This window comes from Gallus gallus, chromosome 12 (genome assembly GCF_016699485.2).
Source record: "Gallus gallus isolate bGalGal1 chromosome 12, bGalGal1.mat.broiler.GRCg7b, whole genome shotgun sequence".
NCBI classification, from domain to species: domain Eukaryota; kingdom Metazoa; phylum Chordata; class Aves; order Galliformes; family Phasianidae; genus Gallus; species Gallus gallus.
Genome location: NC_052543.1, coordinates 11,134,162 through 11,146,680, shown reverse-complemented (window position 1 = coordinate 11,146,680; position 12,519 = coordinate 11,134,162). Strand labels below are relative to the sequence as shown.

Below are 12,519 nucleotides of genomic sequence, written 5' to 3'. Positions count from 1 at the left end.
ATCAGGCTGATGCGAGCGCTCGTGGGCTTGCCATGCCACTTGACACAGTACATGCTTCGGAGTTATGCAAAGCGGGCCCTGCATTGGGAACAATGCAGTCATTTTCCTTGCTAAGCTAATTTTGCATTAAGCAATGAGACTCTTCATCTACGCAGCCCCTTAAAACATTTAATCAGATTTATTTACTAGGAAGAAATACCAGAGCAGAGCTTACTAGGCTACTCAGAGTTTTCAAGTCAGAGATCTGCAAGGAAACCAAATCACTACGTGGTGTGGAGAAAACTGTTTAATTTCTACCACGTGCAGCTTTCTTTGCCCCATGAAGAATACTGTACTGGGCTCTTCCAGACCGAGGGTCCAGCCTGGAGCCAAATGCTTTCACAAAACATTTGCAACAGTATTCACTGGCATTTAGTCTTATTTTAATGGGTATCACCACAGGTTGTAGAAAAGGCCTGAAATACCTATATATGCTATTTGAGGCCAAATACACATATACACACTCTCTCTTACTCACACAGAGACATGCACACACTAGTACACGTGCACGCAAACAAACGGCTCTACAGACAGAACTTGGATTTCGTAGAATCCAAGGTGGAGAAGCTGATTCTTGTCACGGGGTTTGGGGGTCGGGGACTCCGAGGTGCTAAAATGAGCTCTCACCCATCAATCTCCACTACCACTGTAATACTGCCCCTTCAGGATTTACACACCAACTTTACAGGCATGCTACTTAAATGTCTGCAGAGTTTCTAAATTCTGCAGTGATATGCACAGAAGAACAGCACAGATAGATTTAAGATAACAGTTGCTGAGCGTTATTGCTGTATAACTACAGCCTATCTTTGCATGCTCTACACTTGGTTTCTATGAACAGATGGCAAATGTTCAGAATTGGAACGTTTTAATCATCTTTATAAGCCTTTTGTAATTTTATAAACAAGCATGAATAACACTTACGTGAAGAAGAGTCTCTCCGGAGTGGATTTTCTTTTCCTATTTGGAAATAAAAAGAGAAAAAGAAAAGGCAAAAAAAATATTTTAAAGGAAAAAGAAAAAATGGGTCCAGGAAGACAAGTCAGGCACGTGATAACATTAGCATGCATACAGTTTTCTAAATTTCTTCTGTGTGAGCTTAGTTTTGAAGAACATCAAGACAGTGAAGGTAGTAACAATGTCAAATCAGGTTGTTTGTCATCTGTTTCATTCAGTGGAAAACACTGCAGAAAATTTGCCTAGATCAGTTTCAAGAGTAAGGGAACTACACTGCAGCAGTGAAATAAAATGCAAATGCCACATAATCTGAAGCAAAAAAAAGAGAGAGATTTTAACATTCTAGCTGACCATGGCTCTACATACGGATTGCTCTCCTACCTGTGTGCAGCCCCCCTACCCCACGTCCCAACTCTGGGTGCTGCTGCTGCTGCACTTTGGCACAGCATCATCGTTTCTACACACCAGCACTCAAGCCCCAGCTGCACTCAGATGCATGTCCTGCAGCCAAAGGCGCTCCTCTGGGCTGGGCAACAAAGAACCACAACAGGAAATCCAGTAACTGCTGAAATGAACGAGCATGCCCAGCAGCACACGGCTTTTACCAGCCACCCTCACACAGCCGCATGCCATCTGCCTGCTGCCTCCCACCTACAGCTGGCTGCAGATTTGATTCACTCTCCCCTTCCACCAGCCCAGCTGGGAGGATTTGTGGATGCTTTTGGAGCAGGGTTTAGAGTCAGTACCGATCTGCTTTTTGTTTGTGTGAATCTAGACATGCACACAAAAATGAGGCTGACAGAAATGCAGCAGATGCTGTAGGACTCCAGACACTGTTCCAGAATCACATCCTGGCAGCATGGTAGACCTTCCAATGGCTGCCTCGGGGGGGTGGGGAGGAAGGGAAGAACAAGGCACAATGGCAACCCTCATTTAATTTCTACCACATTATCTTATATCAATATTAGCTATTCTGTAAGTAATTTAAAGAGTATTGCCTAGAGTTTACATGCCTTGGGATGATACTCAGCTAGCACAAATCAATTAAATCCATGGCACTACAACAGCTGAGGATTCAAGTAAGTATGCATTTATGGGAGAAATTCAACAATTGTTAAATCACTGAATTTTCATCCTCATGCTTTTCTTCCAAATGAGGACTCAGCCCTGCAAGCAGCCCCCCTTCACAGGAGTGAAGTCAGTGATGAGAAGTCAGATGCACTAATCCCAGTAGTTAATCTATTCAAAGCTGCACTTCTTAAATGATCTACAGTTTATTAGTATGAGCAATCAAACAAGCATTGCTTGCAAAAGGCCTTAACTACCACTGCTTTTCCATCCATTCTCATGTGTCGTAATATGGTTAAATTTAAAAGAAACGAATGAGCATAAGCTTTTCAGAACATGACTAAATGCCTGGGTAGGGCACCAGTGCAAAGGGATACCCCTTCTGATGGAACAGGCGGTTTCTATCCAAGCCAAGGGTACTGGAAAAGCCAGAAGGGATAAAGTTAAAATAGCAGGGGTTTGCTGCTGAACGTTGAGGTAAGCACTGTGGGCACCACTGCCTGAGAGACGCAGCTGCCTGTTTAAAGGCTTGTGGCTGGGGGTTTCTTTGGAGACGCTCAGCCAACAGGACTTGGCTAGAGACCACCAAGGTGTAGCTCAGTCTTGGTTATGCAGAGTATTGATTTAAGAGGAAACTCGTTGAAATATTTGCAGTGATCACCTGTAAGACAAATCCATCCCTGACGCTTTACAAACAGCTGTGCTTAGGCACAGGGGCTTCCATAAGCTCTGTGCAGAAAGAGCAAGCCAACCCAAAGTGCCTTCCTCTCTTCCCCAGCAATGTTGCACCTCTTCTCACACAGGATTTAAAATGCAGCAGAGCCTCCTGCCACAGTCCACGCATTTCACCTCTGCCATGTAAGAAACATCCAAGCAACCACCCCGAAAGCTACAAATTAGTCACTGCCAACAACATTCTGCTCTCAGCTACAGCAAAGTAAAATAGAACCAAACACGGCAGCATCTGAGTTCGTCCGAATTTCTACTGAACTCCAGACCAAAATCCCTACAGACAAAGCCCCAGCCTATTTCACCCAGCACCCCAAGCACGCAGCCACCTCCTCAGTACCTCCCAACGTCACAGTGCCACCTGCGAGCTCCCTCTTTTTGCAAAGTGTGGCAGCAAACACCCCTGGCACCACACATAAAGGATGCGGGTTAATAAATGACAGCGAGAAGCGGCCTTTTGTCCCCCGGGCTGTGGGGTCCGCTCCCTTCCCACGCGGGGCAGCACGGGGACAGGTGTCTGTCGCCCTCCAGTGGGTGCTGCCTCAAAGCAATGCAAAGCAGGTGAGAAGTGGAAGGAAAAGAGAAGGTGAGATGCAGGCAAACGAAGAGAAGAGAAAAAACACATGCAAAGGAGAGAAAAGAAAGAGACAGTTGAAGAGGAAACACAAAGATGCTATCTCTGAAAGTGTCAAAAATAAAGTTTCCAGTGTCAGCCTAACCAAGGCAACAAAGACATCCTCCTGGCACACTCGTGCTTCAGCCTCGACCGTACTGCCTCTCACTCTGGATGAGTGACTCGGTCCTGGTGCTGCCTGCCTCCGCTACTCACGTTTTTCTTTAATAAAAAACAAACCAAACCACCCTCTGGGCAACCCCACCACTGCACTTCTGTGACAGCCTTCAGGGAAATCCCTCCGCAGTACTCACACAAAAGCAAACAATGAGAAAAGCAGTGAGCTCGCCCAAACCCTAACCCTGAAGTAAACACCCCGCCAGCAGAAACATCAAGGCTTTCGCCAAAGCCTCTCCCCTCCAAACTCCACAGCAGCAGGTTTTAATGGGCTATTTTACTCCCAACCCCGTGCAAACAAAACCGGTAGCAACTGTCATCCAGGCACCAAATTACACTGACGAGCCTACAGACAGGGCTGCCTCGCTTTCCTGCTAATACAAAACCCAAAACATTTTGTCACACAAGCAAAAAAAATACTGCAGTTACCAAAATAGCACTCCCAGCGTAACCAGCTCCTCTCACAGCATTTTCTTAATGCCTTTCCCAATACGGTTAAAAGAATGAGAACGAACCAAAAACTCCATCTCTACACCTCGGCACAAACCGTGCTGGAATATGTGTGGAGCTTTTTCTGCTCGTTTATCTGCATCTTCCCCCACTACTTTTTCCATCAGCAATTTCCTTTAAGCGTCGCTCTCATTAAACACCACAAATCAGCTTTTACAGTTTCTAAATACAAACTTGTGCCCCTCTCGGAGCTGCCTAAGAACACCACGGCTTGCCTTCTGTTTCCTAAATAACACACAATCCACACATTTCTTTGCCCGTGTGAAATAAATTCTCCCGTGTTCTTATATGGAAACCTCACAAGTCCTCCCACACTGCCTGGTATAGAGGCGAGATGGGCAGTCGTTATCCTAAAGCCACCCGGGGAAACGTGGCTCCTGCTCACCCCACAATCACCGCCCCACGCTGAGCTCCACACCCTGCCCTGTGCAGCCCCAAACCCAGCACAAGTTTGATTTTAGCCCGCCAAGGACCGAAGAAAATTTAAATAATAATAATAATAAATAAAAGCCGAAAAGCAAAGGAGGAGCAGCAGCAGTATTACCCACCAGGTAGGCCCACGAGCATCAGATGCAGCATCGCCTGTATCAGCCTCTGAACTCGAGGTTAGCGCACGGCAGCCAGGAAAAACACAGCGGGCAGAGTGGGAGCAAGAGGGGGAGGCGAGAGAAAAAGGGCGAAAAAGAGCAGCGTGCTCCGTGGATGCGCTGGAGGGCCGCCAGCAAGTGGTAATTACACCGCTACAAACTGTTATCTCGACAAAAAGTTAACGCAAGGTGGTGATGGGGAGGGGTTGAGGGGGGATGAAAATAACCGCTGGGGAAGAAATAAAACCACCCGGGTAACGAGACAGCTGGGGAGAGAGGAAGGGGGTCGAGAGACGAAGAAAGAGCAAATAAATACACGGAGGGGGAAGGGAACGCGCAAGCAGCACGGACAAAGGCAGGGCGCTGCCGGCCCGGTTCGGCTCCGCTCCGCTCGGAGATGCACAGCGACAGCGCAGCGGCAGCACGGCACGGCTCGGCTCAGCCGCCCTTTGTTCGCAGCTCCGCTCCGGCCCCACCGCCCGCCCTCCCGGGAGGTGCCGCTACCTGCGTCCGCTGCTGCCCGCGGTGCCTGCGCGCCGTTGCGCCCCTGCGGCCGTGCGGAGCGTCCGGCGAAGCGGTGCGGCGCGACTAACAGCGCCGAGCGGGAGGAAACGGTAATTTATAAGCGCTTTCTTCCTGACCTCTCGTGTCTGTTGTCTAATGAGGGAGCTTTGAGCATCACCCATCCTGCTGAGTGGAAAAACACCGGCACGGCCTCTTCTTTGCTGGGGAGGGGGGAGCCTAAAGGAAGGGGTGTGGGGGAGGAGGGGCCATGCCGCAGACACGGCGGCGGAGCTCGGGCTGGCAGGCGGCCGCGGGGCGGCGGGGAGGGGCGGGCGGGTGCGGGGCAGCGGCTGTAGCCGCCCGGGGCCGGGGCCGGTTCTCCCCCCGCGCCGCCCCGCGTGCTCCCGGCCGCAGCCTCACCCGCTGCCCGAGGGCTCCGCGCGAAGGTTTCGTTTCTCGTCTGTTGCTATTTTTTCCATCCCCGCACAAAGAGAGCCCTTCTCTCAGACAAAGCATCCGGCCGCTTTACCCGGGAGGACGGCGGGCGCTCGGACTCCGCGGTCGGTGTCGCTCCGGGTGGGCTGGGGGGCATTATGTGCTCGGGGCGACCCTCTCCTGTTGGGAGAAGCGCGGCCGGCAGGTGCCTGGGGAGCGGCGCGGACCCGACGGCACCGCTCTGTGCCTCCTCCCCGCCCGGCTTCGGCCGCACGACAAAGTGCGGTGGGGCGGCCGCAGGAGAAAGGAGCAGAGCAGCGGTTTGTCCCGCTTTGGCTCTCGTTTCTCCGAAAGCCTGTGGTGCTCTCCTCGTGGAGTCGGACGGGGATACGGCTCAGAGACGTCTCTCTGCTTTTCTACCCTCACCTCCTGTCGTTCCGTGAATGAAACGGTACGGCAGTACGTAGGCTTACTGAGCATTTTCATACAACCCCTGCAAAAGACTGAGATGCGCTGCACTGTAAAATACCGCTCACGCTGCAGGGACTGAGTAGCAGATAAAGAGATCCCTCTGTGCTAACCTCGCACGCTGCGAGCAGCAGGGATTGAGCCAAAAAGAGCAAACGTTCCCCCCAGCCCCTGCCGGCAGGCTGTCCCAGACACTGACCCGACCTTCCCACACCACCGGGATGGTGCTCAGTGAGTGACACCTATAGAGCCCCTCACCTACACCCCGGATGGTGAGGGGACCGAATTCCATCACATCAGCCTTGGGGACATCTCCAGGAAAAGCTGATTTGCTCAGCTGGTTCGTGCAGAAGCTCGGGGAGATGCACTGGTTGCAGGCAGGACACCAGGTGCAGCGTGCCACAGCCACAGCATCACAACTCTGGAGTGCTCCCTGACTTCCCAGCACCGAGCTGGTGGGAAAAATGAATAGACCTCAAACTGAAAGATAGATACAGGTGTAAGATAGACTCAGCTAATTGAAGAGCTATCTGCTCTGACAGACTGGTTTAAACTAATTACACGATGTAGTGCATGCTGCCACCTACGCCTTATGAATCAGGTTTCTTGTTGTACTGCAGCTCGGCATCCGCGGGCATCCCTGTGAGACTCCACGAGGGACTGCAAACCCAGGCAGCCACGGCCGTGCTGGGGAATGAGGCAGAGCATTTCCCACCTGCTCAGCTGCAGCGAGGATGCCTCGATGCCGACGAGGAAGCGGCAGTCGCATCAGCAAAACACGAGTAGCGGCTGGAGCCTCATCTGTGCCACGGCTCCTGCCAGCACAGCTGTACCACTGACAGCAGCGGAACATTTTGCTCAAGTTCTCTAGAGGAATCAAAGCCTGTATTTTCTGTCTCTGGCTCTCCCTTGTTCTGTTGTTCCTCGTTCTTTAGAAAAAAAAAAATCAGCCACACACAACACGTGGCTGCTCGCTGTGTTTGGGGAAAAAAAAAGGTTGGGGGAAGGAAAAAAAACCAGCCCAGGCTGTTTTGAAATCAGTAGCGTGTAAACAGTACCTGGAACTGAGGGGAACAATGATATTAATTAGTCCTTTGGTGTCATAAATATGTGCATCGCTGCCTGCTGTTTCGTTACGAGACGGCACAACTTCTGCGATGGAGCCCGGAGAGTGTTTGGGGGAATGGCACTGCTAATGCCTCCTCCAGCTCTTATGTAACAGAGATCACAAGTCAGAGCCCAAATTGCAAAGCATAAGCATGTGCATCATATTAAGCATGTAAACAGTGCCTTAAATTACTGTCCTTTTACTGATGGTCTGGCTTTAATCTGTTGCTATTTTTAGTTCCGCAGTTCCGTTCATTTCAATGGTGGTGCCATGAATAGCAGATCCAAGTGTCTCCCCTTCGACAGCACACCATGAAAACGTTCATCCAAACTGAAATAAATTCGGCCAAAACCGCTTTGGTTACAGGTAAATATAGTCCAAATGACTTGTATACCAGACCTACAGCATATCCAGGAGTATGATGCTATAGAAAGCCAGGATACAATGCTCCTGTGCTTTGCACATCACCCAGCGTGGCTGGGTTTGGCACACCTTTCCAAGGCACAGCTCAGCAGTGGTCTTCCTTTGTGTTCTGTCTCCTTCCTACAGACTAGACTCCCCATTCGCGTGCAGATCTCCTGTCTGGAGTTTTAAGGTGTTAGGTGCTGATATTGTGAGCACCTCTTGTATCTGTTTAATCCAATAACAGAACTCGTCTTTAATCTCCACGTCTGGGTCACAGGTTTTAAAAAAGACACTGGGCCAAATCCCCAGCTTGGCTCTGGTGTGTGGAAATGTACCGAGACGGCACGGAAGTCGGGAGGGATTCACTGTGTGTGCACCATGGGAAGGAGGTCTCAAGGGGCAGTGATGGGACTGCCTCATTTCGCAGATGGATGCGTATTAACGCAAGCGTATGGCAGAGGTAGATCATGTTTCTATCATGTGAGGGGCATGGAGGGGGGATATCACACCAGGACCTAAGATACGCTCATCAGCAAACCTTTAAAATTAAAGTGGATTTGCTTTTTAAGGAAAAAAAAAAACCTTGTTTCTTCTCAACCTGTGCCTGCTCAAGGAAACGTAGCTCGGGACCAAGACAAGAACAAGAGACAGGTTTGGCAGGGATTGGCAAGATTTTACATATAAACATTAAAATAAAAAAAGCAAAATTTATTCCAGGCAGAACTCTAAGAGCACTCACTATCTGTAGAGAAGGACAGAGGCAAGAAGGCAAAAAGATGCTCTGAGTAAGCCCACTGCATTGCAAGTCTCCAAACACAGATTTCCTGTATAAATACCCCTATACAAGGGCAGCCTTCAGGGTTCCCCTGCATGGCAAAGGACCATGAGCTTGAAAAAAGGGTGGCAGATTTGGTGGGGGATTTAAGCATCATGCAGTGACTCCGGATTGCAGATTTTAAGCCTTACTGAACCCGGGAATAGAATTGTTGCTATTGCTATTACGTACTGGGATATTTCACTAATCCATGCAATCCACTCAGTTGTTGCAGTTTTAGTTTGTATTTGTTTTAGATGAAATTATGGCCTGGGCAGTTAATTTTTCTTAGTTCATCTCTTTAACTCATACATACATAAAATATCAAACCAAAGCAAAGCACAACCTGTGATTTCGGTACACCCCCATCATGTGAATCTGCCAATGATGGAACCAACGCACACCAGGAAACTAAAAGCCACAGAAATTCTTAAAAAGCAGCCTCAATGGCTTTACATTGTATTAAGAATGTGATTTAATACTACTGGTGGCCTATTTTGCTTATGTTTGAAACTGCTTGGCCATTATGGGATTGCTTCCGTCGGTCATTTCCTTACATTGAGGTAATTACATGTTAATTTGAGGCACTTTGCAAATCTGGAAGGCTGAAACCTTTCCCAAACCCCAGGCAGGTCTAGAAATGCCTCCTCCTTTACAGGAGCTGATCCCTAAAGCGAGGGGCAAACCCAGAGGGACCAAACTGGGCGCCAATGGTCACACTGTGTCTCAGGTTAACTGACAGCTATCTGGAAATAAAAAAGCTCTCCCGTGCCCATAGGATTTTCAAGAGCTCCTGAGCAATTTAAAACCCTTGAGTGGAATGTGGCATCGAATGAAAGCTATAGGTATTATTAAAGAATGTCTCCAAGCTGAAAGGCAGCCGGCTTCATAAAAGTGAGCTAAAAGCAATAACGGGGACTCTGCTCTGCTGGGTGCTGCACGAGCTGTATGTTTTGCATTTTGGAAGTCGTGTCCAAAAGAATGATCTTTTTTTCTTCACTGTTGCTATTGGGGAAAGGCAGTAAAAGAGCCGTGCATAAAATGAGGTTAAAGTAATCTGATTTAGAAAATAAACAATGTGTTTTCATCTTTAATTCACAGCCGGTCGTTCGGGATCTAACATTAAAAAGCATATAAATTCAGCAAAGGTTTTGAAGGGTGACTGTTTCCCTTTAAGATTAACGATAAACACACTTGTGTATTCAAGGGAGAATAGATCCAGAGTTATGTAACAGGATAAAGAAACAAAATCCTTTTTCCTTAAATTAAAATACCCGGTACGTGTGTGGATTTCAGTCAGTCACCAGAAATTCAGGAAACCCATTTTCGTTCAGCTGCATCCCACATGCTGAACTCTGAGGTCTTGTAACAGAGTCACAGCAATGAAGTACAGCGAAGATGTGTTGCTTCTGTTTGACTGTTCTTTTCCAGGAGAGAGCCTGTCCCTGAGAAATGCTGTGCAGCATTTGTCCTGCACGAGAATCCACGTCTGTGCTCCTCATTTCACTTAATGCTGCCGAAGGAAACCCAATGACTGCGCTTCCCAGGAAGTTCTTCTATTTTAATTAAGCTTACCTAGAGCTACGTGTATACTGGCAGATGTACTACTTACATCTTCTAATCATTTCTTTACTGCCTGAAATAACTGCTACTTAAGAGCTCTTATCAAACCTTGCAATGCCTGCCTGAATTTGCCACCTCATTGGATGGGACAAGATCTACAGGTAACGGGTTTGTTAAAGGTTGCTGTTGTTCTTTGCTGGCTTTGCCATATGAAATTTGCAACAATAAAAGACAACAACAACAGCAAATGAACAAACAAAAAAGAAAACAACTTCCCACCACATAACCTATATTTTCCACTTCTGTATTTTGCAAGAGCACTCATACCAGAAGTTGTGCATCAGAATTTTATATATAAAGTTCCTCTTTATCACATGAATTCAATTTTCCAAAAGAAGGCAAACAATACTATTAATAACTGAGATACAAGGCCTGAAAAGGCTAAGTCTGAATGTGCTTGCTGCAGAAAAATGTCATCTTGTTGGATCTAATTCTGGAGTCAGTACTTCGCACAATGCAGAGCAGGCAGAGATTTGCATGGAAGGGCTCTGCTGGGTTAAGGTGATGCTCACTCCCGCATGACAGAAGCATGTGGGCGCAGAGCTGAGCTGCAAGGAGCTCTGTGTGCAGACCCAAGTAAATCGTGCTTGTGTTGGCACAGCCCTGTGCATGTCCACACTTTGAGTTTGCAGTCTTGAGAGCAGCACTGTGAGTCTGGGCAGTTTAAGTAGCATTCCCACAGTGGGGTGAGTCCTGCACCAGCACTACATCAGTGGCATGGGGTGTGCTCGGAGGTGATGCTGTTTGCCTTGTAGCAGAACAGGGCTGCAACGATACAGCTGATCTAAAATTTTGGACACTCGTTGTGCTCCGGCTAGATATTCTGCCTGCACAGAGGTTTCCTCACAAACAGAACAGCTCTTGCAAAGCTGGGGCAGTTACGGGGCATTGCAAAGGCCATGCAAAAGCTGAGAAGCCACGGGAGAACATGGGGATGAACTTGTGGCAGATGCACTGACAGCAATAAAAAGTCAGCAGGGTCTGAGGCTGCTGTGCAGATCCCTTTCCATTCTATCTGCAGCCAGTCACCATGCTGAGCTGCCCTGACCACGTGCCAGGTGACAGTGGGCATCGCAGGGGAAGGCAGCGCTGAGTTGCATGGTGGTGAGTCCACCTATGCTCCCATCGATCCAGGCAAGGCGATGGATCACACCCACAAGGAGGAAGAGGTGTGATCACTCAAGTGTATTCCTGCATGCTCATATTTCTTTCTACTTGCTGGGGGGTCCCCCTGCTCCCTTCCCTCTCAAAGTGGTGGTGGAACACTTAGGAAGAGTGTTTAAAAAATGATTTTGAAGTACCTAGTATATTCTGACAAATTACCTTGGCAGCTGTAGGCAAACACTAACAGAAAATACCCTAAGAAACAAAACCGTTCCCAAATGCACACTATCACTGGTTCAGACAGATAGAGTTTCTCCTTACTTAGGTGAATTAATGCGCTGCAAGCAGAGAGAGGAAGAGCATCAAATGCTCGAGCATCCAGAAAAAATAGAGAGAAAATTTAAAATAAACCCTGCGAGCTATCCAGCAACTGCTCATTCAGCTACATGATTTCAATTAACAGAACTGGAACGCAAGCATGTAATATAAACTAAAAAACACGGCACTTTGGTTTTCCAGCCTACCAGTCCAAATGCAAAACAAACTGCTTGCGTCTGGTGGCTGGGGCAGGGGAGCCGGCGCAGGGAGCCTCGCGGTTCACCCGCAGAGCGCTGTGCTGCCCTTCTGCGGGATGTCACACAGCTCCTGGCACGTCCCTGCCCGCTGCCTTTGGGCACTGACGCTTGAAGCCATCCCCATGTGCCCCAAGGAGGATGCTTGAGCTTCCACCGCTGCGGCAGTGCTGCTCCGGAGGGCAGCGATGTCACTGTGGAGAGGCGGGCAGCTTGGGTGACCTTGAGCCTTCCTAAGCAGTTACCTTTTCTGGGCCTTTGGCACGCTCTCAAGTGATCTTTCAGCCAGAATCTCCACTGCCCAAAATAAAGTCAGCAGCACTGAGCGCGGCATCCCTGCGCAGATACCTGATGCTGGCTCCTGACCTGGGCAGGCGTCGGCTGTGGAAAGTTTGCCCGGGTGCTTCCCAGCAGCTTGCTCCTGGCCTGGCCCCACGCCAACGTGACTCACCGTGTTGTTGTCAGCAAGGGCAGAATTTGAGGGAGTTTCTTGCATGTCCCTATATGCTAATGGCGTGCACATCTGCCCTGTTGTTTAGAGGCAGCCTTGACAACGGTGTTTTTATGAGATGTTTCCTCCCCACCTACTGAAAGACTGACCCATTTAAGGGGATGAGAAGCTGGAGTGAGCAGGATGTGTGCTCCGATCTTTTTCAAGCTTTTGGCATGGAGCCTGTGAGAGAAGGGGCTGCCTGTGTGGGGAAAAGCCCCCCAGGAGCCACACATCCATGGAGCAAAGCCAGGCAGAAATCCATCCATATCAGCATCATAGAAACACAATTATTAAGGTTGGAAAAGACCACTAA

The 12,519-nt window shown here is 48.9% G+C and overlaps 2 protein-coding genes across 55 annotated transcripts in view; one reads left to right on the top strand and one right to left on the bottom strand.

Moving 5' to 3' along the window:
* The window catches only part of SLC6A6 (solute carrier family 6 member 6), an 86,572-nt gene that overhangs the window by 50,790 nt on the left and 23,263 nt on the right, over nucleotides 1–12,519 (bottom strand). For 7 of the 50 annotated variants that reach the window (XM_046899916.1, XM_025154472.3, XM_025154476.3 and 4 more), the window contains exons 1-2: nucleotides 5,185–5,398; nucleotides 964–999 (exon numbers count right to left, since the gene is read on the bottom strand). Coding sequence is in view for 10 of the 50 variants with exons in the window: in XM_046899914.1 (XP_046755870.1) it covers nucleotides 964–999; nucleotides 4,642–4,672 (67 nt within the window). In the remaining 40 variants the exon portion in view is untranslated. Of the gene's footprint in view, nucleotides 1–963; nucleotides 1,000–1,377; nucleotides 5,074–5,184; nucleotides 5,399–12,519 lie in introns of those variants that run through there. The other 43 variants (XM_046899918.1, XM_046899922.1, XM_046899924.1 and 40 more) reach the window with 11 other exon arrangements.
* Nucleotides 4,425–9,561, top strand: LOC107054431. Of its 5 annotated transcripts, none has more exons than XR_003077423.3 (2): nucleotides 4,425–4,644; nucleotides 6,708–9,561. XR_003077423.3 is itself a non-coding variant. In XM_046900061.1 (2 exons), exons 1-2 carry the CDS (start codon nucleotides 4,664–4,666, stop codon nucleotides 6,871–6,873), a joined length of 324 nt encoding a protein of 107 aa, XP_046756017.1. In that variant the 5' UTR covers nucleotides 4,425–4,663; the 3' UTR covers nucleotides 6,874–7,399. The 5 variants fall into 5 exon arrangements, 2 of the variants coding, with proteins under 2 accessions (XP_046756017.1, XP_025010425.1); XM_046900061.1 differs by having other exon boundaries at nucleotides 4,425–4,821; nucleotides 6,708–7,399; XR_003077420.3 differs by lacking the exon at nucleotides 4,425–4,644 and adding an exon at nucleotides 4,949–5,294.

Excerpts from the sequence above, each read along its gene's own strand:
- LOC107054431 (XM_025154657.3), top strand. The coding sequence starts at position 5,453 with ATGCCGCAGACACGGCGGCGGAGCTCGGGCTGGCAGGCGGCCGCGGGG. Across the intron at positions 6,071-6,707 it reads GTCGTTCCGTGAATGAAACG|CTCGGCATCCGCGGGCATCC; the intron begins GTACGGCAGTAC and ends GTTGTACTGCAG.